The sequence below is a fragment of the Papio anubis genome, chromosome 8, assembly GCF_008728515.1.
Source record: "Papio anubis isolate 15944 chromosome 8, Panubis1.0, whole genome shotgun sequence".
NCBI classification, from domain to species: domain Eukaryota; kingdom Metazoa; phylum Chordata; class Mammalia; order Primates; family Cercopithecidae; genus Papio; species Papio anubis.
Genome location: NC_044983.1, coordinates 133338052 through 133365721, shown reverse-complemented (window position 1 = coordinate 133365721; position 27670 = coordinate 133338052). Strand labels below are relative to the sequence as shown.

At 42.4% G+C, this 27670-nt stretch overlaps 1 protein-coding gene across 3 annotated transcripts in view; it reads left to right on the top strand.

Moving 5' to 3' along the window:
• FAM135B (family with sequence similarity 135 member B) overlaps positions 1-27670 on the top strand; it is a 110937-nt gene that overhangs the window by 66454 nt on the left and 16813 nt on the right. For all 3 annotated transcript variants that reach the window (XM_031669782.1, XM_031669781.1, XM_031669783.1), the window contains exons 5-8: positions 756-829; positions 9500-9654; positions 23015-25040; positions 27195-27361. In XM_031669782.1, coding sequence (XP_031525642.1) covers positions 756-829; positions 9500-9654; positions 23015-25040; positions 27195-27361 — 2422 coding nt within the window. The remainder of the gene's footprint in view (positions 1-755; positions 830-9499; positions 9655-23014; positions 25041-27194; positions 27362-27670) is intronic.

Sequence of the window (27670 nt, the reverse complement as noted above, 5' to 3'; positions counted from 1 at the left end):
CTGGTTCAAGCAATTCCCCTGCCTCAGCCTCCCGAGTAGCTGGGATTACAGGTTCACGCCACCATGCCCGGCTAAGTTTTTTGTATTTTTAGTAGAGACGGGGTTTCACCATGTTGGCTAGACTGGTCTCGAACTCCTGACCTCAGGCTATCTGCCCACCTCGGCCTCCTGAAGTGCTGGGATTACAGGCACGAGCCACTGCACCCAGCTCAAAAAGTGCTTTTTAATGTAAGACATTGCTCTCTGTGTATTTCTCTGCCACCAGCTTAGGTGCATATGGGTAGGTGTTGATGAATAACTAAATATGTTGGTATTTAGACCAACATCTCGTTAGAACAAGGTGACAAAACACATGAAGATCAGAGTCCACAAAATGTTCAGAGAACATACATGACTGGGTTTGGGAAATCTGTTTCATCTGCATTTATTTACGGACCCTGTTACCAGAGGTCTTACATTCTAGTAGAACAAATAAGACCTCAAGTTAAAATTAATAGCACAAACAATGCAAGGACAGATTCATAGACTGCATTCACCTGTGTTCATAGACCAAGTGTGGGCTAAGAGCTAGGAAGGAGAGAGATCAGTTTGGAGGAATGTGAAGACTGTTGTTTCAGGACCTTCAGGTCATGGGCATGGCTCTCCTCCTATGAGGAAATGCCATTCATCTATTTGAGCCTCAATTTAAAAAAAAAAGAAAGTGCTGGTAATACCTACCTAAAGAATTGAACTGTTCACGTTGTTTTATTCTGCAGGTCCGAAGGTTTTCTGAGGCCTTCTTTTACATGGAGCACCAAAAGCTTGCAGTCCTGACGTTTCAGGAGAATCTGTAAGTATCCATTGCATGCCCGCTTTACCCCTAAAAGCAGCCACCCAAGACATGCAGTTCAAAGTTACTCTTCACTTCCTCACTGGATGTGAAGGAGAGAAATCTGCCCACCTCTGCACTTTCTGTCTGCATTTCCTCTGCAGGCAAAAGAGTCAGACAGATTGCAGAGTGGGGAGCTGGCAGGTGGCAGAGAAGGTCACCAGCCAAAATTTTCTTTCATTGAGTGTCATGGTTTTGTAGACAGATTCAAGGCACCCTAGGTCCCCGAAGACATCTGTGCTGAGTCCTCTGCAAAATGAATTCGAAGCAGGTGGTATGGCCACAAACTATGTCAGAAAAAAACACGGAATTCGCCTGAGACTCTGTGGTAGCTATGAAATGCATTTAGCAGAAGAATTAAGTCTGAACTACGTAATTAGGAGGGCTGTTGAATTTCTAAGTTTGCCTTCTTCTAGAAAAAAACTGAAAAGTACTCAAGGAAGTGAGGGGGTTGATGGAGGATGAGGTCACTGTCTCATAGATTCCCGGGTGAGTGGGAGCAGAGACTCCTCTAATAGGTTTTGTCCTCCGGTCCACGATCCAAGGGTTTCTTTTTGCTTCCAAATGACATGTTCACGTCAAAAATTCAATGTGGAGGGAGAGATGTTTGAGATGCCATAGCAAAAATAGAAGGAGAAACAGGTGAGACCCATCCATCACTCAAGACGGACGTGGAGACCTTTTCACCTTTCTCATTGGAATCCTATTTTCCTCCCCACAATTCATTCTGTTTGGAAAGTACAGTGACATTCACGGCTTGTCTCATGGATTCTGCAAGTAAGGGGGTGGCACCAAGGAAAGCACAGCTGCGTGTTGAAATGACAAGTCTAGGAATTTCTGCGGTCGTTCACTCACTCATTAATTCTTGTATCCCAGTGGCCAGCTAGAACTGGGAGAATATATTTTCTAGAATTAAAATCAGAGAAGAGCTCATCTGACAAATATAAACAGAACTGTGAGGGTCACTGAGAAAAGTATTGCATATCAAGATCCCTGCAGGAAATCTTCTTTCCAGAGTTACTGCAACAATAGGGAAGCCTTAGATTGTGGAGCCATGGTTGCATTCTCAAGGAGTGTGAGCACAGACACAGGAGACGGACTCAGAGACAACTGCTCCCCTAGAAATGCTTTAGAACACTGACCACCGGTACAAACTGCAGATGACCCAGCACTCAGATTACATGGGTTCAAGACCCAGTTTCTGCATTTAGTAGCAATTGGTCCTTGAGAGAGTTATGTTTCTGTCCTTCTTGTTTTTTTCTCACCCCCATCCAGTCTCAGCTTCCTTATCCACACAGTAGGTAAGATAGCAATTGTGAGGACGTAACAGGCATGTCCATGCATATGGAACACATGGAGCTAGCCACATACTCTCCTCAGAGAGGGTTAGACGGTGACTGATGAAGTAGGCAAATGTGTATTGTCCATGTAGAAGTGGAAATACAGCAATAATATAGTAAAGGTGCTGTATACATGGGTCAGTCATCCTATTCAGGAAACAGGCAAGACATAAATTATGTAATTTCAAGTTCTGACAAGTGGAAGAAAAAAAGCAAGATAAGAACATAGAAAATGAAGAGAAATGGGGTATGCCTAGCAATCTCATAAATGTTTAACCACCAGCTTTCAGAAGAGCAAAAATAGACAAAGGACGAACTGCCTTTTGTAGTGTTTGCTGATTTCTCCTGTGCAAATGTTTTCACAAGGGTCACTTTCAAGCTACCAATGTGCTATCACTGAATATGGAATTGGGAAGAGATGTGCACAGTCAGCTCTTGCAAACCAGCGTCAATGGGCCCCAGTGCAACACTGAGTAGAAGAGAAAGTCTGTTTTAGCCAACGCGATAAGAAAAGGTCTTTTTGAAGATGTGACATTTGAACAGTGTCTGGGGTTACAGCAAGCCATGCCATGACATACGAGAATATTGTTTAGGCAGACAGAATAGTTGTCGTAAAGGTTCTGATATGGGAACACAATGTGTTTAAAGATCAGCAAGAAGGCAAGTGTAGCCAGAATACAGTGAGAAAGTAGGAGAGGGGAGGGAGGGAGGACCAGAGGGCAATAGGGACCAGTCCATGTGGGGCCTTGTCGGCCAGGAAAAGACTTTGGATCGTGTACTATGAACATTATGGTTAATGCTTTTGTTTTTCCTTTACCAGCAAATGAGTATGGGCCTTGGCATTTCAAATCTTATATACATGGTTTGAAATCTTGATTCTGTAACTTATAATGCTTGTGACATCAAACTAGGTACTGAATCTCTTATATCTAATTTTTTTAGATGTAAAGGGAAGAGTCCGTCATTCAATTACTAATGTATTTAGTGTTGACTGTGTTAGTTAGCTCTTCACTATTTTGAGCGCTGGGTATTCAACAGCGAATAAAACAGACAAATCCAATATCTCATTGAGCTTATGTTTTGGTGATGGAAGGCCTACAAGTACACAGATATGATATGCTAAGTGGTAGTAAGTGCTATGGGGAAACATGCATCGCTGTGAGAGGAACAGAGAGTCCTAGTTCATGAATTGTCACAGAAGGTCTGCTGGAGAAAGTGATGGTTGAGTGAAGATCTGAATCAGGTGAGAGATGGAGCTCTCCAAATCCCCAGGGGATTGTAATGCCTATCCTCTGAGTGACGTTAGAGATTACAGAATGTTGTAAGCATTCAGGGAATAGTAGACATTAACAGAAAACATAAATCATAGACTAAGATATGCGGGATACTACTCAGAAGAAAGTAAACTTTTTGCCAGGTCATCAAGAATAAGAGGGAGAATTTTATTTCAGACTGAGAAAATTGCTAGAGAAAATGTATGAAGTGCGGTGAAGAGACGTAAGGCTTACCGTGAGATAGTGAAGAGGGGCTATGCAGGGCTGGCACCTGTGCGTGAATGTGGTTCTGCATACCTGCAGGTCAGAGCTGGAGAGAGGTAGTTGCCCCAGGGAGGTCATGCCGCTTACACAAGGCAGCAGTGGACTCCCAAATTAGGATGGACATGGGGCAATGTAGATGGCACAGGTGAAACTCAGCTGTCAAGACCCATCTTGTTCAAGCTCAGATTAAATTGTGTTTCTCAAACGATGGGTCACAATCATTTAGTGGACAGTGAAATCAACTTAGTGTGTTTGGAACAGTGCTTCTTAAATGAAACAGGATAGGATAGGAGGGAGTAGGAAAGGACAGGGCAAGGCAAGGCGGAATAGATGGTATGAGGAAGGAGTGTTTGCTGAAACTGTTCCTTCAGTGTGTGTGCTTCTGGGAGTATGTGATAGCACAGGGTTGCCATGGAAATGAAGACCATCGTTTGCCATGGGTCATAATAAAAAGTGTTAACAAATCATCTAGAATTGACTGGCAGCAAGGGTGTGTTTTATTGTCCCTCTTCTCTGTTTTACTAATGTCTAGCTCGTGCTTTTCACACAGCAAGGAGGTGTTGGGTGAAAGTTTGCTGAGGAATGAATGTGGAAGTGGTGATGGAACCTATATTGATGTATTCATTTTCATAACAATCGTAATGAGATATCACTCTTTCTTTTACATAATTGTAAGTTTTAACTTTTGAAAAGGAATTCATTCTAAGAGATGCTATGTCCATAGGGTTGACCACAATAGGCATTTTACTTGGTGCGAACAAATAGACATTTATTCATGGTGCTTAGTCTATTGAAACTACTCTGATCAGAAATGAGTGCTTTACATACTTTGGCTCATTTAATATTCACATGAACTCTATGAGGTAGGTACTATTATTCTCCCCACTTTAAAGAAGAAGAAACTGGGGAAACCTGGGCTTAGAGAAGTTAAGTAACTTACCTTAGACCACACAGCCAGCAAGTGACACAAACAAGATGTATTGGAGCCCAGTGACCACACTCGTAACCTCCTTGCTTTGGCTTCTCTGTGCATTGTTGAGCCATCATCCTAAAGAACAAATGAGGAGGAATAAAGTGAAATGCAGATTTGCGAATTTCTAAAACAGAAGTGTCCTTATGCATTCGCTCTGTATTCCTGGAGTCAGGATTCCTGTCTGACAGCATAAGCCCGGACTCAGGTAAACTTGATGTTGAAACAAAAAAAAAAAAAAGATGAACCAGGTCCTGTATGTTTCAGGAGACTCTTTCCCTACATGCCATACAGAATAGCCCAACTAAAATCAAGGATTCTACCTGAATGCTCAGAATGGAAGTGTCTCTGCCTACTGTGCAAACAACTGGCTTCCAAGCAAACCCTGCTCCCTCAGAGTGTCATTTAGGTAGATAAGGAGGTGACCATGTGCTGAACAGGGGCCATGAATGGAGCATGCTCGCTCAGACACAGGTGTGCAAGGCTGACCTATGCAGGGTGCATTCCAGGCTAGTCTCTCTCCACTTATGCGGCTTCTGCCGTGGGTGGGGTGGGGGAGGAGTAGGTAGGGAGTGGAATTGGAGGTGAAAGTTTGAAAAGGCAAAGGCAGAGTTCAGATTCCTGTTTGGATCCTCTTGATGATAAGGAATGAGGATTTCTTATTTAATTAATGCTACTCTTAGTTGCTAATGTATTTATTTACTCAACTCCCTTTCTCCTTCCCTTCCTCCCTCCCTCTGCATAATTATTCATCATCCTTTATATCCAGGAACTGATCTGGGGACTTTCCATACAGTGAATTAAAAAGCAACCAAGGTAGACAAGGTCTCTGCCCTCACTGGACAGAGAAGACAATAAATAAATTTGCAAATAAGCAAGAAAATTTAAGATGGGGCTAAAGAACCTGGTAATAGAAAGTTCCTGATTTGACCGAATAGGACCAGTGGCTCTCTAAAGTAGGGTGTTAAAGGAGAACAGTTCAGAGAAGGTGACATTTACACTAAGGTCTGAGGGTGGGAAGGAGTCCAGGAGGACAGTGCCTTCCAGGCGGAGGTAACAGCCAGTGCAAAGGCCCTGAGGCCAGACACAGCCTGAATGCTGCACCAAAGATCTAGGAGAACGTCAGTGGGGCTAGAGGGCAGTGTGTGAAGAGGAAGGTGGAGGAGTTACAGTGATGGCAGGGGTGGGGGTCATTCAGAGCCTTGGAGAGTCAGAAATTAAGATTCACTCCCAGTTTTGCTAATAATAAACTCAACTCCAACTCCAACTCCACATTCTCCCTGCAGTTTGCTTAACTCAGAGAGAAAGTAGTTTTTCCCTTTAATTATTGTTCAAATAAAAATGTGCTCAGGACCTTCCTGCTGCAGCCCCAGCCGTCAGAACCACGCTTGCAGAGCTCCCTCGTTCCCTGCATACGCCGTGTTGATTAATTTTATTGATTTAATAAGTATAGTCAAAATGCTGTTTGCTGCATGGGAGGCATTGTCTAAGGCACTTGGGATATACATCAGTGAGCAAAACAGCATGTATTGGAAGACAGGTGCTAAACAATAAGCATTATGAATCAATCAGTTACGCAGCATAATAGAAGTGATAGGCATTGTAAAAACACAGAGCAGGGAGTGGACATCACAACTGCCTTTGGTTGGGCTGAGTGGGGTGGATTGCGGTGTTTCCTAACTGTGATCTTTGCCGTGGAGGAGAGAGCATCCCTGCCTGGAACACTTCTCCCCCAACTTGCTTCAGTCCATTCGCACCTGGTAATTTCTGTTACCAGGATCTGTTTTCATCAGTGTTCTCCAGAGAGACAGAACCCATAGGATATACATGGAGAGAGAGAGATGACAAGAAATATATTAGGACAATTGGCTCACTTTATTGCGGAGACCAGGAAGTCCCGCGATGGACCTTCTACAAGCTGGAGGACCAAGGCAGCTGGAGGACCAAGGCAACTGCGAGCGTGGCTCAAGCCAGGTTGAAATTCCTCAGAACCAAGGAAGCTGGTGGTGGCCAAAGGCCTGGGAGCGCCTGGGGTGCAGAGAGTGCTGTTGAGAGTCCCAGAGTCCAAGAGCTGGAGAACCTGGAGTTCTGACATCTAAGGGCAGGGGAAGAGCATTCCAGACCCAAGGGAGAGTGAGAGACGAATTTGCCTTTCCTCTGCTTTTTGTTCCATCCAGGACCCAGCTAATTGGATGGTGCCATCCACATTCAGGGTAGATCTTCCCCACTCGGTCCCACAATTTGCACGCCAGTCTCCTCTGGAGACACCCTCACAGGGATCCTGGGGCAGCCCAGTCATTCTAATCCACGCTAAACCACCTAGGTTTCCCTTTCAGCAGAATCACTGAGAATAATCCATGCAATGTTTGACAATGTATTGTGCTTTACCAGCTATATGGGGATCATATAATCCAATCAAGGTGACATCCAAAATCAACCAACATGAATCCACCCCTTGTCAACTTGGCACCCATTCGCATTTCTTAAAACATATTTAATCTTCAAAAAAAGATAGTGGGCCAGGTGCAGTGGCTCATGCCTGTAATCCCAGTTCTTTGGGAGGCCGAGGCAGGTGGATCACCTGAGGTCGGGGTTCGAGACCAGCCTGACCGACATGGAGAAACTAAAAATGCAAAATTAACCAGGCATGGTAGTTCCTGCCTGTAATCTCAGCTACTTGGGAACCTAAGGCAGGAGAATCTCTTGAACCCGGGAGGTGGAGGTTGCAGTAAGCCAGGATTGTGCCATTGCACTCCAGCCTGGGCAACAAGAGCAAAACTCTGTCTCATTAAAAAAAAAAAAAAAGATAGTAACAGTGTCATAGTTACATCTAGCATGACACAACTATTCTGCAACTTCCTCCAGACGGCCACATTGCACTGGCTGTGCATCAAGTTTAAGGATGGCAGGGAAGCTTCTCCTGTGAGGCCTGCTTAGCAAAACCTTGCTGTTGCCTATGGTTGGGCTTGAGAGGTCATGCCCAGGATTTTGGCCTAGAACCAGACTCCTCAGATTCCTGCAATCGGAGATAGGCACTGATTCCTGTGTACCCTTTAGCATTTTCAGTCAGCTTTTTAACACTTGCTAGGCCTTGTTTTAGGTACTTGGTCACATTCTCGAAAGCACTATGCTCAAGAAGCTGCGTTTCCCTAGATCACAGCCTGCATAACATAACTTAGACCTGACTCTCCCACACCTGTCCTGCTATATTTTAATTATTTGCTTAATCACTTGTTTTTTTCATGACTGTTAGCTTGTTCGACCTAAAATCAAGCTGCAATCCTCTAGGTATACTTCCTAGCCCGTGCACACCATCCTAAGTCCACTGGTATTCAACATATTTTCTAATAAAACCAAAACTGGGCCAGAAATTCCAGATTCAGAGGGTGGTAAAAAGTGCAGAATTGACTGTGATAAAATTCCATTTAAACACTCAAATAAGAATATTTAAAGAGTTAAATATGCCGAGAAGAATATGTAAAGAGTTACATATTCAGAGAAGAACATTTAAAGAGTTAAATATTCTGAGAATTCAGAGTTATGAAGTTGTAGCAGCCTTCAGGGCTTTGAGGAAGAGAAAATAACCCTTCCTCTCTATTGTGGTGGGTTAACATCCAATTAAAAATGGAAGGAAACAAAATATACATATTTAATATGTATAGTAAATAGATATGTATATGAAATCATACTTAATATGTAAATTCAATATGTATATTGTATGAACTATACATACATAAATATTATATATGTCTATACATTTATCTTCATTGCACCTGTTCCTGAGAATGCTGAGTTTGAGAAGTTGCTTTGAGTCTGTGCAGTTTCACAGCTATGAAGCTCTTCTACAGGCAGCTGGTCTACAAGGCTGGGGAGTAAGAAGGGAGCTTCCAGAGGCCGAGCTGCTCCACAGGAGTGATAGACAAACACACAGAAACTAGCTCTGCAAGCTCAAGTCTTCCCAAAACTCATAGACTCTGTAAGGCTCCTTCTTCCCTTGGGTGAAGAGTGATTGAGTTGGCATGGAAAATAATGATGAAATGTTCATGCTTTTTTCCTTTATAGAGTAAAATACACTCTCCCCCTTCTGTAGAAACTTGATGAGAAGGGAATGCACACTTTCTACCACCCCAGCCTTTGAATTAGGAATGGTGATTATTCCAAACTCTGGAATTGAATTCCTGTTGGTGGAAGGATATACATGTCAGAAAGAAAGAATATGGAACATATTTTTTTTCATCTTACAGGGGAAACCAAAATATATGGCTCTTGATCTAGGGAAATGTATGCCTTCATCCAGGATGCCACTGTCCATGTAATAATCAATAAAAATGGTATTTTAGATAGGTTTTAATTCAAATATGCCAAAATATGACCAGATCCTAAGTCGTCTAAGAAGTGAGAAAAGAGCAAAAGATACATAGATTTATATTTTTTTCAAAATGCTAATTTAAAATTTCTAAATTTCTAGTCATTTAAAAACTCAGTTTGCTTTCCACTAATGTGGTATTTATTATATTTCACTAAAATGGTCTATGATAAATACCCCTGTGTTTCTGCTAATCCTATAATCCATGGCCTCTAACTTCAACACCTCAGTCAGTTCCAAAACAAAGCAGACTGTGGCTCTGGGGGCTGAGTAGGTGGGTGGAAGAAAAGGATGATGGGCGGACAATTGCCAGAGTCGGCTGAGAACCGAGTATTTTCCTGGGATGAGGAAGAGGGGGTAACAGTTTGGAAACCTTTCACTCTTCCCTGGGTGCTTACCCTGCCTTGTGCTCCCCAGGATACAGACGCACAGCCAGCTATCCCTGGACATCCGGAACTCAGAGTACCTCACCAGCATGCCTCCGCTGCCTGCAGAGTGCCTGGACATCGACGGCGATTGGAACACCCTGCCGGTGATCTTCGAGGACAGATACGTGGACTGCCCTGCGACAGGTTTGTCTGTTTTGTTTTGGAAAGACTCAGGAATAAGGCTTTCCAGTGAGATTCCGACAGTGGCCCAGTTTGTTTATGTCCCAGCGAAAGTGACACCAAATTAATGAACGATTGTGTCAGTTCGTAGAGAGGAAACAAGCTAATGGTTTGAAATGACTTTGTTTCTGTGAAATGGACAAACCGATCTAACAAAATAACAATGAAACGCTTCTTCCCTGACTCCTTCTGGAGGGGAATTATATGTAGTGCGTTTTCACCTGCAAAATAGGAACCACAGCCTGCCCATCCCCACACCAGAGTGACATGAAAGTCAGATGAAGATTCTTATCTCAAATGTGCCATTCAAATAAATACGATTTCCAGGTGAACTTTAAAGACATTGGGCCAAAGACTGGGCTCAGTGGCTTGTGCCTATTTGTAATCCCAGCACTTTGGGAGGCTGAGGTGGGCAGATCAGCTGAGGTCAGGAGTTCAAACAGCCTGGCCAAAATGGCAAAACCCCATCTCTACTAAAAATACAAAAATTAGCTAGGTGTGGTGGCAGACGCCTGTAATCCCAGCTACTTGGGAGGCTGAGGCAGGAGAATTGCTTGAACCCAAGAGGCAGAGGTTGCAGTGAGCCGAGATCACACCACTACATTCCAGCCAGGGTGACAGAGCAAGACTCCGTCCCCCAAAAATAAAAAAATAAAAAAATAAAAAAATAAAATAAAGGCATTGGCCATTTGGGCCACTGTCTGCACATTATCACCTTGTCTGCCTGGGTGTTTTTTCGCCAGGTATTTTGATTTCCCCGCATAGTCTACAGCTGTGCCCATTAGGTGAACTGGTGTGTATACATCATCCTGGTCAGAGTGAGTGTAGGTATGTGTGAGTGCACCCTGAGATGGGATGGTGTCTTGTCCAGGGTTGAGTCCTGCAATGGGATGCTATCTTGTCCAAGCTGATTTGTTTTCCTGAGCCACCAGGAAAGGGTAAAGTATGGAAGCACTCAGCGAGCTACCATATTTCTGACTGATCGTGAACTACAGGTTGGCAGGAGGTGCTCCTTACAATTTCACTTTGCAGACATTTATTCTTTGATCGAACCCACCACCACTGCAACTCCTGTCACTCATCGAGTTACCAAATACTGGGCAAATCATTATTTGTTTTTATTAATTGTTCTTAAATGTATGTATAGCTCAGATTTACTTCAGGGTTTAATATTAGAAGTGTTTTAGGTCTTTAAGTTTAATGATGGTTTTGGGATCAGAAATATGCCATAGGAACTTAACTCTTGTTTATATCAATTAGCCTACGGTAAAACTGCTTCAGTTACACATCCCTTTAATTGTGTTATAGGTCAGTGTTTCTAGCAACCTACTGATGATGTTAAATGAGGACTTACTGTATATGGTTTAATAGATGAATGATTCATTTCAGGGAGAAAAGATCACCTGTTTGTGTGTATTGTTTCTGTATATGTATCCGGAGTGCAATCTGTTTTGCTGCTGTCACACAGAGTTTGTTAATGGACTTAGAGGTCAAGAGGGAAGTGCCCTGGGCAAGAGGTCAAGGTTCGTTTCTTGTCCTGACCCACATGGCCCTGCTCCTGGAAACCCAAAAGCTAAATCGTCCTGTGCTCCCTTTGAGGATCAGAAAAACATCAGGCTCTATGCTGGAGGTTGTAGATGCTTTCCCTCTTTAATCCCATAAACAAACTCACAAGCTCAATGCCACAGAGAGAATCTGAGGCACTAAGTATAATAATTGATTAAAGATCACAAGGCTTATTAAAGCCAATGTTCAAAGCCAACTCGCTCCGATTCCAAAGTCCGTGCTCTGCCTCGCTGTCTGTGCAAGGAGTTTTAAATCATCGTGTTTAAGTGCCCATCATTTAAAGGATGCTTTAAAATGGCTAAATTTCAAAGATTCTGCTACCTGAGACTTGTAGGATATTTTAAAAATCCAAGAGACTTCCAAGGGCAGGGCAACCTTGCAAACATACGGTTATTTGGTTCTCAGTTATACCCTGACATCTAGTGTCAGCACAGTGTATGGCAGTTATAAAGTGTACACGCCAGAGAGCCTCCAAACCAACTAGTCAAAACAAGTTTAAAACATGACACTGAGACGGTTTCTTCTGTGGGGGGTGTGTGTGTGTGCATGTATGTATGTGTGTTTGCATATATATGTATGTGTATGTATGCATATGTAGGTATGCATGTATACTAATATGTAAGTGCATCTTCATCAGAGTTATATGATTTAACTACAGAGAATCTGAACTGTTGGAGAAGAAATTTAAATTAATCGCCCACTATCAGAACCTCTAGTATTATCATTATTAGGTTTTGTTGCAGATTGTCTTCCAGTCTTTTTTCTGCACATATTAACATACATTCTTGTGAATATGAATCTCAGTCCCTCAACTCACAGGTGCAGTTATATCACATACCTCTATTTTTTAAATAAATGCATTCCCTTGGCTGGTCACGGTGACTCACACCTGTAATCCCAGCGCTTTGGGAGGCCGAGGCGGGTGGATCACCTGAGGTCGGGAGTTCGAGACCAGGCTGACTAACACGAAGAAACTCCATCTCTACTAAAAATACAAAATTAGCTGGGTGTGGTGGCACATGCCTGTAATCCCAGCTACTCGGGAGGCTGAGGCAGGAGAATTGCTTGAACCTGGGAGGCAGAGGTTGTGGTGAGCCAAGATCGCGCCATTGCACTCCAGCCTGGGCAATAAGAGTGAAACTCCGCCTCAAAAAAAAAAAAAAAAAATCAATTAAGTAAATAAATAAATTCATTCCCTCTCTGTGCCTCCATCCTGCAACATCAGCTGGAAAATCAACCGCAGTCTTTCTGGGGCTTCTCTGCCCACTCCTTTCTCACTACCTCTCACGTCAGTGCCCTGGAGTCAAACAGCAACAAGACATGGTTGGGGGAAGTCTTTCTAGGATTGTCCAAACCTGCAAGTTGCTCTAACCCATTGGTTATCCATATTTATGTTGTGAATCCCAAAAACCTGAGATAGGTCTCAGTTAATTTAGAAAGTTTATTTTGACAAGGTTGAGGACACAGGCCCATAACACAGCCTCAGGAGGTCCTGATGACATGTAACCAAGGTGGTCAGAGCACAGCTTGGTTTTATGCATTTTAGGGAGACATGGGACATCATTCAAGATATGTAAGATGAACACTGGTTCGGTCTTGAAAGGCGGGACAATTCGAAGCTGGGAGGGGGCTTTCAGGTCATAGGTAGATAAGAGACAGATGGTTGGATTCGTCAGAGTTTCTGATTAGCCTTTCTAAAGGAGGTAATCAGATATGCATTTATCTCAGTGAGCAAAGGGATAGCTTTGAATAGAATGGGAGGCAGGTTTGCCTTAAGCAGTTCCTAGTTTGGCTTTTCTCTTTAGCTTAGTGATTTTGGGGGCCTCAAGATATTTTCCTTGCAAAATGTCATATTTTAGGATCAGCCTCTCCTTGCAGCTTCTGTGTTGAGCTTGAGGCTGGGACTCCTGCACAGTGCAGGTGCACTCATCTTCCTGGAAGAACAAAGGCAGTCACTCTCAGAGGCGGATCTCTCTCCTCCAGTCTTCTCGCCACGGACCTCTGACCTGAGCCTTCTGTATCCCCCATACTACTTTTACAGAAATAACTGTACCCCTACTCCAAACTGAAAGCTTCTCTTGAACTCCTTGGTCTCTCACAAAGTATTCTGATGATTCTTTAACCCCAGATCAAAAGCATGAGTGATAAAGAACTATTTTCTCTTCCCTCAAGAACCCAGTGACCTTAATATTTATACCCTGCCGTGACGTTATCAGATACAATTATATTCCATTCGTCCAGTGTAAGGGAAAAAGGGAAATAAAAGATTTCCATTTCTATGTGAAAATAATAGCATTTGCTGGGCACGGCAGCTCACACCTGTAGTCCAAACTTCTCGAGAGACTGAGGAGGGAGGTTTGCTTAAGCCCAGGAGTTAGAGGCTACAGTGAGCTATGACTGTGCCTCCTGTCACTGCACTCCAGCCTGGGTGACAGGTGAGACCCTATCTCTAAAAAGAAAAAACAACTAAGGAAAGCCATAATAGCATTTCTTCATGGTCTGTGACAGTACCATGGTGTATTAGTATGTTCTCACACTGCTGATAAAGACATACCCGAGACTGGGTAACTTACAAAGAAACAGAGGTTTAATGGACTCACAGTTCCATGTGGCTAGGGAGGCATCACATGGTGGAAGGTGAAAGGCACGTCTTACGTGGCAGCAGGCAAAGAGAGAATGAGAGCCAAGTGAAAGGGTTTTCCCCTCATGAAACCATCAGATCTTGTGAGATATATTCACTAGCACGAGAACAGATGGGGGAAGCTGCCCCCATGATTCAATTATGTCCCACCAGGTCCCTCCCACAACATCGGGGAATTACGGGAGCTACAATTCAACGTAAGATTTGGGTAGGGACACAGCCAAACCATATCACATGGCCTAAACATATGCCATGTGCCAGACACTCTGCAAAATCTGTCTTTGTCTCTGCTCCCCCAACACCCACACCATGCCTCTCTATTCTAAGACAATTGGGAGGTTCGCCTAAAACCTGAAGAGTTGGCCAGATTGTCAGATTGTCTGGTTTTGAGTCTTTCCCCCTAACGATTATTAACTGTGTGAAATTAGGCAAAAGGGGTTAGAGTTTCTCCTCTCCAGGATTGCTGTGACTAGTGGATTGATCAGTCCATAACACACTTAAAAGAGCAACTGGCATAAAGGCATTCTGAATGCATGTTAACTAACACTATTCATTAGTATTTGACTCTAAATCCATTCTCTTTCAATTAGATCCTTTGCTACTTTCATTTTTCTGTAATTACAATAGTGAAACTAATTATTTGCTATTTTGGCAACTGACTTACTTCATGCACTTTCTGTTTCCTGTCTTGGCTGTCCGTGATGAATTTGGTAAATGTTTTGTTTGTTTTCTTAATTCCAAGAATCTATGACCTGTGGTATAAAGACCAGATGACTCATTTATACAAGGCATTCAAGTTCATCTATGGCATGGGTTCTCTCTCTCTGTCTGACTCCATACCCCCAACACCTCACTCTTGTTCCATCCACATGGGAATGAACCAAACCTGGAGCAGAGTGTGCCCAGCCTTCTGGGCCTTTGCCCATGCTGTTCCCTGTGCTTAGTGTGGCTCACTCCCTCCTTTTCTGAAGAAGTTCATTTCATATTCCCCAGCAGTCCCATTCTTTTTTTATTTTTTAAAGACTTTTTAAAAGAGCATTTCAGGTTCCCAGTAAAGGAAAATAAAGAGGAAGATACAGAGATTTCCTACGTACCTCCTGCGCCCTCACATGCACAGCCTTCTTCATTATCAACATCTCCCACCTGAGAGGTGCCTTTGTTACAGCAGATGAAACTCTATTGACACGTCATTATCACCCAAAGTTCCTAGTTTGCACGAGGGTTCCTTCTTCATGTTGCACATTCTATGGGTTTGGACAGACGTATAATGAGTGATGTGCATCCATTCTTATAGCACAATACACAGTAGTTCCATTGCTCAAAAAAATCCTCAGTGCTTAGCCTATTTATCTTGCCTTCTCCCCAGTGCCTGGCAACCACTAGTCTTTTTACTATCTTCATTGTTTTGCCATAGTGCACATTATTTTGGCAGAAGAGATAGCTGTATCTGTGTATATTTCCCAACATTTTGCAAATTCCTTAAAGGCAGAGCTTGGTTCACTGTTATAACTAGTACTCACTTTCCCTCCTCCTAAGCCACTGCCTAGGAGAGGGACTTTTCACATAGAATATGTCAAAGTACTGTTTGTGGGACTAAATGATATTGAAGCAACATTTTTTCAAGCCAATGCAAACAATAATGAGCATATTATTATTTGTTTTGTTGGATTTCTGTTCTATTCTCAATTCATCACCTATGTACTAGCCATGATGCTAGCCTTGGGGCTATAGAAATTCACAAAACACCAACTCTTCTCTCTAGACTTGACAACAGATGCACAAACAGATCATAGTATGGCAATAGGATATATCACACTGCATCACTGCATGTATCTAGAAAGGAGGCTCAGAATTTGTTAGAGAATGTCTAACTTGTGGTAGGTTGTGGGCAGGATATCATAGAGAGAGGGGAATTTGTTCACAGTTGCTCAAGATGCAAAGAATGTGCCCTGGTAAGGAAGAGATCCATTATTTCCTTGCTGCAATCATAAACTTCATTCCAAGGCATCATGTCTTAATGCTGCCTGCAGTCTGTAAGTAGTGTCTCAGTGGTTTACTTCATGATCACATTCAATAGTGATTGCATTGATTTAACTTCTACTAAGACCATGTGGAGGATTTAAACTTTTTAAAGAAAATAAAAATCCAGTCCTTTTTTTGTTTGCTGTATATGTAAATTGAATAACATGTCACACGACTATTTCATGAGAGCCATGATACAGACAGACATGAGAGGTTATTGTTTTTGTACAGTTACGAATTCTTAGAAGGGAGGGAGGCAGAGAGTAAGGGGGAGAGAAGAAAGGAAAGAAGAGACAAAAGCTTGAGAGAGAGAATGACTTACCTAAATAAAAATAGGAAAAGATCATCTTTGGCTCCCCACTATCTGATTATGAAGATCACAATGATTCCGGGAGCTTTCCTGTGGTCTGAATGCCTCAAAGGAGAGTTTCTCTTAACAAAATTGAAGCTTGGCAGTATTTTTCTGAGAAAGTAGAAATCTGTCTTCCCCAGGTGTAACATCATCTTGTATCATAACTCTACTTTGACTTATGACTATAGAGCATGAAGTTTACTTTGAATCTTCCCATTGTAGAGTTGAGGACAGTGACCTCTAATAGGATAAGAGCTTATTTGAGTTCCATAATTGTCCAAGGTCTTGTCGCTGGGTAAATGGCAATGTCAGAATTGAAAAGCAGGCTTTTCTGGCTCTAAAGCTGTCTTTTACTCTGTAAATATTGTGCATAAGATGGAGAAATGCTTTAATATTTACAAGTGGGGATTATTACACATACTTTGATAAGTTAAAAGTAAAAGGATGACAGGTTTTGACAGCTTTTTGTTTGTGCAGTACCATTCTGACACTACCCAGAGGTCAAACTTCACCATCTAAGGGCAGAATCCTCGATGAACTTTACCTTTAAATACCAGACACCAGGCTGGTCACGGTGGCTCACGCCTGTAATCCCAGCACTTTGGGAGGCCGAGACGGGTGGATTGCCTGAGCTCAGGAGTTTGAGGCCAGCCTGGGCAACATGGTGAAACCCCATCTCCACTAAAATAAAAAAATAAAAAAATAAAATTAGCCAGGCATAGTGACATGTGCTTGTAATCCCAGCTACTTGGGAGGCTGAGACAGGAGAATCACTTGAACCTGGGAGTGAAGATTGCAGTGAGCTGAAATGGAGACGCTGCACTCCAGCCTGGGCCACAGAGCGAGAGTCTATCTCAAAAGAAAAAGTAAATAAATAAATAAATAAATAAATAAAACCAGACATCAGCTCAGGGGTTCCCAGGCCACCCATATTCTGAACAACTGGCTGCAAATTGTGGGTTTCCATAACCCCTCAGGTTCAATAATTTGTTAGAATGACTCCCAGAACTCAGGAAAGCATCGTACATATAATTGCATTTTTATTATAAAAGATACAACATCCGGTTAAAAAGGAGATCCATAGGATGAGGTCTGAGGGCCCTCAGACATAAACATTCTGTGCCCTCAGGACTTACCACCCTCCAGGCACACCGGTCTGTGTCATCACCAGAGACACTCACCTAAGCCTCAGAATTCAGAGTTTTTATCGGGGGTTCATTGTGACCAAAATCAATCTCCAGGTCACTCTTTCCCAGAAATCAGGCTGATATTACTTGACTGAATGTCTTAACTGTCTAGTCACATTATTGGTCTTTCCAGCATGGCCAACCTCTATCCTGATCTAACTTATTAGCATAAAGTGTTTAGGGATTCACCATGAGTCCCTGGTTAGCAAACATTGTCAAGACCCCGTAAATAACAAAGAGACTATTATCATTTGAGAAATTCTAAGAATCTAGAGACTATCTCTTAGGAATTAGGAATGAAAAAATGTCAAATTCTTTTTTTTTTTAATTATACTTTAAGTTCTAGGGTACATGTGCACAACGTGCAGGTTTGTTACATATGTATACATGTGCCATGTTAGTGTGCCGTACCCATTAACTTGTCGTTTATGTTAGACGTATCTCCTAATGCTATCCCTCCCCCCTCCCCCCACCCTACAACAGGCCCTGGTGTGTGATGTTCCCCACCCTGTGTCCAAGTGTTCTCATTGTTCATTTCACACCTATGAGTGAGAACATGTGGTGTTTGGTTTTCTGTCCTTGTGATAGTTTGCTCAGAATGATAGTTTCCAGCTTCATCCATGTCCCTACAAAGGACATGAACTCATCCTCTTTTATGGCTGCATAGTATTCCATGGTGTATATGTGTCACATTTTCTTAATCCAGTCTATCACTGATGGACATTTGGGTTGGTTCCAAGTCTTTGCTATTGTGAATAGTGCCGCAATAAACATACATGTGCATGTGTCTTTATAGCAGCATGATTTATAATCCTTTGGGTATATACCCAGTAATGGGATGGCTGGGTCAAATGGTATTTCTAGTTCTAGATCCTTGAGGAATCGCCACACTGTCTTCCACAAGGGTTGAACTAGTTTACAGTCCCACCAACATTGTAAAAGTGTTCCTATGTCTCCACATCCTCTCCAGCACCTGTTGTTTCCTGATTTTTTAATGATTGCCATTCTAACTGGTGTGAGATGTATCTTATTGTGGTTTTGATTTGCATTTCTCTGATGGCCAGGGATGATAAGCATTTTTTCGTGTGTCTGTTGGCTACATAAATGTCTTCTTTAAAAAGTGTCTGTTCATATCCTTTGCCCACTTTTTGATGGAGTTGTTTGATTTTTTCTTGCAAATTTGTTTAAGTTCTTTGTAGATTCTGGATATTAGCCCTTTGTCAGATGGGTAGATTGTAAAAATTTTCTCCCATTCTGTAGGTTGCCTGTTCACTCTGATGATAGTTTCTTTTGCTTGCAGAAGCTCTTTAGTTTAGTTAGATCCCATTTGTCTATTTTGGCTTTTGTTTCCATTGCTTTTGGTGTTTTAGTCATGAAGTCCTTGCCCATGCCTATGTCCTGAATGGTATTGCCTAGGTTTTCTTCCAGGGTTTTTATGGTTTTTGGTATAACATTTAAGTCTTTAATCCATCTTGAACTAATTTTTGTATAAGGTGTAAGGAAAGGATCGAGTTTCAGCTTTCTACACATGGCTAGCCAATTTTCCCAGCACCATTTATTAAATAGGGAATCCTTTCCCCATTTATTGGTTCTGTTTATATGATGGATTACATTTATTGATTTGCGAATGTTGAACCAGCCTTGCATCCCAGGGATGATGCCAACTTGATCATGGTGGATAAACTTTTTGATGTGCTGCTGGATTTGGTTTGCCAGTATTTTATTGAGGATGTTTGCATCGATGTTCATCAGGGATATTGGTCTAAAATTCTCTTTTTTTGTTGTGTCTCTGCCAGGCTGTGGTATCAGGATGATGCTGGTCTCATGAAATGAGTTAGGAAGGATTCCCTCTTTTTCTATTGATTGGAATAGTTTCAGAAGGAATGGTACCAGTTCCTCTTTGTACCTTTGGCGGAATTTGGCTGTGAATCCGTCTGGTCCTGGACTTTTTTTGGTTGGTAGGCTATTAATCATTGCCTCAATTTCAGAACCTGTTACTGGTCTATTCAGGGATTCAAGTTCTTCCTGGTTTAGTCTTGGGAGGGTGTATGTGTCCAAGAATTTATTCATTTCTTCTAGATTTTCTAGTTTATTTGTATAGAGGTGTTTATAGTATTCTCTGATGGTAGTTTGTATTTCTGTGGGATCGGTGGCGATATCCCATTTATCATTTTTTATTGCATCTATTTGATTCTTCTCTCTTTTCTTCTTTATTAGTCTTGCTAGTGGTCTATCAATTTTGTTGATCTTTTCAAAAAACCAATTCCTGGATTCATTGATTTTTTGAAGGGTTTTTTGTGTCTCTATCTTCTTCAGTTCTGCTCTGATCTTGGTTATTTCTTGGCTTCTGCTAGCTTTTGAATATGTTTGCTCTTGCTTCTCTAGTTCTTTTAATTGTGATGTTAGAGTGTCAATTTTAGATCTTCCCAGCTTTCTCTTGTGGGCATTTAGTGCTATAAATTTCCCTCTACATACTGCTTTAAATGTGTCCCAGAGATTCTGATATGTTGTGTCTTTGTTCTCATTGGTTTCAAAGAACATCTTTATTTCTGCCTTCATTTCGTTATGTACTCAGTAGTCATTCAGGAGCAGGTTGTTCAGTTTCCATGTAGTTGGGTGGTTTTCAGTGAGTTTCTTAATCCTGAGTTCTAATTTGATTGCACTATGGTCTGAGAGACAGTTTGTGGTAATTTCTGGTCTTTTATATTTACTAGGAGTGCTTTACTTCCAACTATGTGGTCAATTTTGGAATAAGTGTGATGTGGTGCTGAGAAGAATGTATATTCTGTTGCTTTTGGGTGGAGAGTTCTGTAGATGTCTATTAGTTCTGCTTGGTGCAGAACTGAGTTCAATTCCTGGATATCCTTGTTAACTTTGTGTCTCATTGATCTGTCTAATGTTGACAGTGGGGTGTTAAAATCTCCCATTACTATTGTGTGGGAGTCTATTTGTCTTTGTAAGTCTCTAAGGACTTGCTGTATGAATCTGGGTGCTCCTATATTGGGTGCATATATATTTAGGATAGTTAGCTCCTCTTGTTGAATTGATCCCTTTACCGTTATGTAATGGCCTTCTTTGTCTCTTTTGATCTTTGTTGGTTTAAAGTCTGTTTTATCAGAGACTAGGATTGCAACCCCTGCTTTTTTTTTGTTTTCCATTTGCTTGGTAGATCTTCCTCCATCCCTTTATTTTGAGCCTATGTGTCTTCTCTGCACATGAGATGGGTCTCCTGAATGCAGCACACTGATGGGTCTTGACTCGTTATCCAATTTGCCAGTCTGTGTCTTTTAATTGGAGCATTTAGCCTGTTTACAGTTAAGGTTACTATTGTTATGTGTGAATTCGATCCTGTCATTATGATGTTAGCTGGTTATCTTGCTCATTAGTTGATGCAGTTTCTTCCTAGCATGGATGGTCTTTACAATTTGGCATGTTTTTGCAGTGGCTAGTACCAGTTGTTCCTTTCCATGTTTAGTGCTTCCTTCAGGAGCTCTTGCAAGGCAGGCCTGGTGGTGACAGAATGTCTCAGCATTTGCTTGTCTGTAAAGGATTTTATTTCTTCTTCACTTATGAAGCTTAGTTTGGCTGGATATGAAATTCTGGGTTGAAAATACTTTTCTTTAAGAATGCTGAATATTGGCCCCCCACTCTCTTCTGGCTTATAGAGTTTCTGCCGAGAGATCCGCTGTTAGTCTGATGGGCTTCCCTTTGTGGGTAACCTGACCTCCATCCTGGCTGCCCTTAACATTTTTTCCTTCATTTCAACTTTGGTGAATCTGACAATTTTGTGTCTTGGAGTTGCTCTTCTCGAGGAGTATCTTTGTGGAGTTCTCCATATTTCCTGAATTTGAATATTGGCCTGCTTTACTAGGTTGAGGAAGTTCTCCTGGATAGTATCCTGAAGAGTGTTTTCCAACTTGGTTCAATTCTCCCTGTCGCTTTCAGGTACACCAATCAGATGTAGATTTGGTCTTTTCACATAGTCCCATATTTCTTGGAGGCTTTGTTCATTTCTTTTTACTCTTTTTTCTCTAAACTTCTCTTCTCACTTCATTTCATTCATTTGATCTTCAGTCACTGATACCCTTTCTTCCACTTGATTGAATCGGCTACTGAAGCTTGTGCATGCATCATGTAGTTCTCATGCCATGGTTTTCAGCTCCATCACGTCATTTAAGGTCTTCTCTCTGCTGTTTATTCTAGTTAGCCATTCATCTAATCTTTTTTCAAGGTTTTTAGCTTCTTTGCGATGGGTTCGAACATCCTCCTTTAGCTTGGAGAAGTTTGTTATTACCGATCATCTGAAGCGTACTTCCATCAACTCTTCAAAGTCATTCTCCGTCCAACTTTGTTCCATTGCTGGCAAGGAGCTGCATTCCTTTGGAGGAGAAGAGGTGCTCTGATTTTTAGAATTTTCAGCTCTTCTGCTCTGGTTTCTCCCTGTCTTTGTGGTTTTATCTACCTTTGGTCTTTGATGATTGTGATGTATAGATGGGGTTTTGGTGTGAATATCCTTTCTGTTTGTTAGTTTTCCTTCTAACAGTCAGGACCCTCAGCTGCAGGTCTGTTGGAGTTTGTTGGAGGTCCACTCCAGACCCTGTTTGCCTGGGTATCACCAGCGCAGGCTGCAGAACAGCATATATTGCAGAACAGCAAATGTTGCTGACTGAGCCTTCCTCTGGAAGCTTCGTCTCAGAGGGGCACCTGGCTGTATGAGGTGTCAGTCAGCCCCTACTGGGAGGTGCCTCCCACTTATGCTACTCAGGGGTCAGGGACCCACTTGAGAAGGCAGTCTGTCCATTCTCAGATCTCAAACTCCATGTTGGGAGAACCACTACTCTCTTCAAAGCTGTCAGACAGGGTGTTTAGGTCTGCAGAAGTTTCTGCTGCCTTTTGTTCAGCTATGCCCTGCCCCCAGAAGGTGAGTCTACAGAGGCAGCCAGGCCTCCTTGAGCTGCATTGGGCTCCACCCAGTTCGAGCTTCCTGGTTGCTTTGTTTATCTACTCAAGCCTCAGCAATGGTAGACGCCCCTCCTCCAGCCTTGCTGCTACCTTGAAGTTTGATCTCAAACTGCTGTGCAAGCAGTGAGCGAGGCTCCATGGGTGTAGGACCCTCCGAACCAGGCACAGGATATAATCTCTGGTGTGCTGTTTACTAAGATGATTAGAAAGGCACAGTATTAGGGTGCAAGTGTCCTGATTTTCCAGGTACCATCTGTCTTGGCTTCCCTTGGCTAGGAAAGGGAATTCCCTGACCCCTTGTGCTTCCCGGGTGAGGTGATGCCCCACCCTGCTTCAGCTCACACTCCGTTGGCTGCACCCACTGTCCAACAAGTGCCAGTGAGATGAATTCAGTACTTCAGTTGGAAATGCAGAAATCACCCATCTTCTGCATCACTCATGCTGGGAGCTGTAGATTGGAACTGTTCTATTCAGCCATCTTGGAACCAAGTCCTCAAAGCCAAATTTTTTATTATACAGTTAGACATTTGGATAACTTGTAAACATAGATTCTTATGCTATAATATAATTTTCTTTCTTTTTTTTTTTCCATAGGGCATAACTTGAGTGTTTATCCTAATTTTGATGTTCCAGTGACAAGTCCTACAATAATGAATCTAAAAGAGAAAGAAGATAACTGTATGGTAAATGGCAATTTATCTTTTAGGGAAGACCTTGTCTTGTCTACCATAAAACCATCCCAAATGGATTCTGATGAAGAAGTTATAAAGTGTCCAGAGCTGGCTGAGAATGTGACCACACAAAAGCATATGGATGTGTGCTCTGAATCTCAGGTGTATATAACAATTGGTGAATTTCAAAACAAAACAGGTGTGCCTGAGGATGAATGTTGGACTGGCCAAACATCTGATGCTGGGACACATCCAATGGCAGATGTGGATACTTCTAGAAGGAGTCCAGGCCCAGAGGATGGACAGGCCCCAGTGCTGACCTACATTGATGTAAAATCTAGCAATAAGAACCCCTCCAGAGCTGAACCCCTGGTGGCCTTCAATGCTCAGCATGAGAATAGGAGCTCTAGAGATAAATATGGATTAGACAGGACTGGGCCAAGCAAAGTGGTAGTAGGTGGAAGTCACCAAAATGCCATCTCTTCAGACAAAACAACTCTCCATGAATTAAGTACTCTAGGAAAGGGAATAGATCAAGAGGGGAAGATGGTGCTGCTAAGCTTGAAACTCACCCCCTCTGAGCCCTGTGATACACTAAATTCTACTGTGAGGGAGCCCTTAGATATTAGGTCTTCCCTAAAGGACTCTCACACAGAAGAGCAGGAGGAACTCTCAGTGCTATCCGGGGTCATCAAGAGATCTTCATCCATCATATCGGATTCAGGCATTGAGAGTGAGCCAAGCTCCGTTGCCTGGTCGGAGGCCCGAAGCAGGGCTCTGGAGTTGCCCAGTGATCGGGAAGTCTTGCACCCATTTGTTCGAAGACATGCCCTCCACCGGAACTCCCTAGAGGGTGGGCACACAGAAAGTAACACGAGTTTGCCAAGTGGCATCCAGGCTTCTCTCACCTCCATTAGCTCTTTACCTTTTGAGGAGGATGAGCGGGAGGTGGCACTCACTAAGTTAACCAAGTCTGTATCTGCTCCGCATATCAGTAGCCCAGAGGAGGCTGCTGAAGATGCAGACACCAAGCAGCAAGGTGGAAGTTTTGCTGAACCTTCAGATATGCACAGCAAGAGCCAAGGTTCCCCAGGACCTCGCTCTCAACTTTCTGGTGACTCTGGAACACAGGATGCTGGAGAGGACCATCCCCTGGTAGAGATAGTTTTAGATGCTGACAACCAGCAGGGCCCTGGATACATAGACATTCCCAAAGGGAAAGGGAAGCAGTTTGATGATCAAGGACACTGCCTTCCTGATGGCAGGACTGAGAACACTCCAGGTGTTGAAACCAAAGGTCTTAATTTAAAAATACCACGTGTCATAGCACTTGAAAACCCCAGGACCAGATCTCTTCCTAGAGCACTTGTGGAAACCCCAAAGGGCATACCTAAAGACTTGAATGTGGGTCAGCCAGCTCTTTCCAACAGTGGCATCTCAGAGGTTGAGGGTCTCTCTCAACATCAGGTGCCTGAATTGAGCTATACATCAGCTGCTGATGCCATCAACATGAACTCAACAGGCCAGCAAAGCCAAAGCGGTTCACCTTGCATTATGGATGACACAGCATTTAATAGAGGAGTGAATGCCTTCCCGGAGGCTAAACATAAAGCAGGCACTGTGTGCCCCACTGTGACCCATTCCATTCATTCCCAGGTTTTGAAAAACCAAGAGCTGAAGGCAGGCACTTCCATCATGGGGTCCCATCTGACCTCTGCAGAGACCTTCACTCTGGACAGTCTGAAGGCTGTGGAGGTTGTGAACTTATCTGTGTCTTGCACTGCCACCTGTCTCCCTTTCTCATCTGTGCCCAAGGAGACCCCTGCCAGGGCTGGATTCTCTTCCAAACAGACCCTGTTTCCCATCACCCATCAGCCTTTGGGATCCTTTGGAGTTGTTTCTACCCATTCCAGCACGTTGGATGAGGAAGTCAGTGAAAGGATGTTTAGGTAAGCTGGCTGATGGGCTTACCTTTCCCACAACAGTCTTTTAAATTTTTCCACATATTTCTCCATTTCATGCATACTATTTCAAAATTTAGATATCTGTGATTTTCTGATTTAAATAAGGTAATATATCATATTATAGATAACATCATATATTTAATTCATATTATATGAATTAAAAATGCAGAATGCTGTAAGGAAGTAAAAATGGTCAATAAGTCTACCTCCAAATGTAACCACGGTGTATATTCTTCTGCATTTTTTCTATGTGAATCTATATCTATTTATGCTTTTTATACAAAAATGAGACCATTCTGTATAAATGGCAATTGTAAATGTTTAATTTAATAATATATTAGAAATATCTATGTTTGCATCATCATTTTAATAATTACATAACATTCTGTTGCATGAATATACCATGATTTGTTAACCAAATTCTTTACAAATGAACCTTTAAATTTTAGCTATTGATTGATTGATTGATTGATTGATTGAGACAGAGTCTTGCTCTGTCACCAGGCTGGAGTGCAGTGGCTCAATCTTGGCTCACTACAACCTCCACCTCCTGGGTTCAAGTAATTCTCCTGCCTCAGCCTCCCAAGTAGCTGGGACTACAGGCACCCACCACCACGCCCAGCTAATTTTTGTACTTTTCGTAGAGATGGGGTTTTACCATGTTGGTCAGGATGGTCTCGACCTCTTGACCTCTTGATCTGCCCGCCTGGGCCTCTCAAAGAGCTGGGATTACAGGCATGAGCCACCGCACCCCGCCAATTTTGTTCAATTTTTATTATGAATATTATAACTCTCTTATGAATATCATTGTACCTCTACCTTTTCATATTTTGAAAGGGGAGTTCCTTAAGAGCCTTTGAGGAATACAATTCTTCATCAGATTTGACTCCCAAACACCCTTTAACATTGTGGGGCTTTTAAGTTTACCTTTGTAATGCCAGAATTCATTTCTTCATCCTTGTATTGGGCTTGTATTCACAATGTTCTCCCATCTGTAAACTGTATATCTGATTATGTAGATAATAGAATCACTTTATCAAAACATCCCATCTTCTTTACCCTTCTGCAAAATGCTAAAGAGTTACATATTAATGGTGTCTCCAAAAGAAATTGCCACAGGCAGGTAAACATTGGTTTTTTTGTTTTATAAAGAATATTAAATACCTATCATATGGTACTTGTCATTAATTCAGTGAGTACACAGCAGACATAGCAGATGCTGTCCAGTACCTGCCTGGCCAGGGGTTCCCTTGCTTTTATTGTATCTGCAGTCTAACGGAGAGACAGACACATGAGAAAAGTAGGTGAGGGCAGTGACTGGGTAAATATGATGTTTCATGTGTGCGTGGTGAAGCCAGAAGGAAAAGCACCTAATTTGGCTTGGGGAAATGAGTGTGAATAGGGATAGTGGCCAGGCAAAGCTTCCTGAAGAAGATGGCATCTACTCTGAGAAGAAAGTCTAAGAGACGATGATGATGATGATGATGATGAGGCTAATAACAGATAATAACAAGAAATAGTAAGTGTCAAATTTGAGATTCTGACCTTGGCAGTCTGACTCCAGGGTCCAGTCCCTTAACCATTGTCTTGCCAGGTAACCAAAGAGCATCATAACCAAGTGAGACAGGCATTTCAGGCACACAGGCCCTCGTGCACCAAGGCATCTAAGTAAAGCCAAGACATGTAGTTCATGCAGAAAATGATAAGAAATGTGTTATTTATGGAGGCTGGGAGTGGTGAGGAGTGATGCTGGAGAAGCAGGGGAAGGCCAAGCCATGGTGGGCCTGGGTGTCAATCAAGTCAAGAAGCTTTCACTTTTTAAAGATTGCATGGGGCCTTGGAGCTGGGTAGAATCTTTGATATCCTGTCATTCTGTCTCCTGTTCAATGCAGGAATCACATAAGCATCTGCAGAACCAAAACCCATAGAGGCTTTGGTTTTCATAGAGTGCTTTCCTGCCTCCTTGTTCAGAACAAAGCTTCACTCACTAATATGTCCCCTGGGGGCTCAAGTCAGCGATTGCCACTCAGCAGGCACTTTGCCTGTGGGTGCTCAGCCCTCCTACATACCAGCCCAGCTCATTTCCTGTTCAACATGAAACACACAGCTTGGCTTGTGATTAATTAGTGTATTCTCCAGTTTTTATCAGGCCAAAGAAAAATTTAAAAAAGAACTGAAGATTGAAGGATTTCTGTACAGTGACTTAACTGTACTAGCTTCTGATATACCATATTTCCCACCAGAGGAAGAGGAAGAAAATTTGGAAGATGGAATTCACCTGGTTGTCTGTGTCCATGGCCTGGATGGTGAGTTCTAAAACAAGTTTTCTTCCCAAATTCTGTCATATATACAACTTATAATATTTATGCATTAATTTAGATGAGACATTCATTCAACAGAATGTTCTATTAGCAACTATGGAATGATAGTAATTACGATGAATCTAAGGAAGTGATATGGCCTTGCTCTTAAAGAAAATATCTCTCTGTCCCAAAAAATCTGTTAACTAAATAAAATACATGAATGAATGAATAAATGTAGTGAAGGAGTGAATGGGATAAATCAATACATACATAAATGGAATAAATGATTCATAGAATAAGTGTACAAAGTAA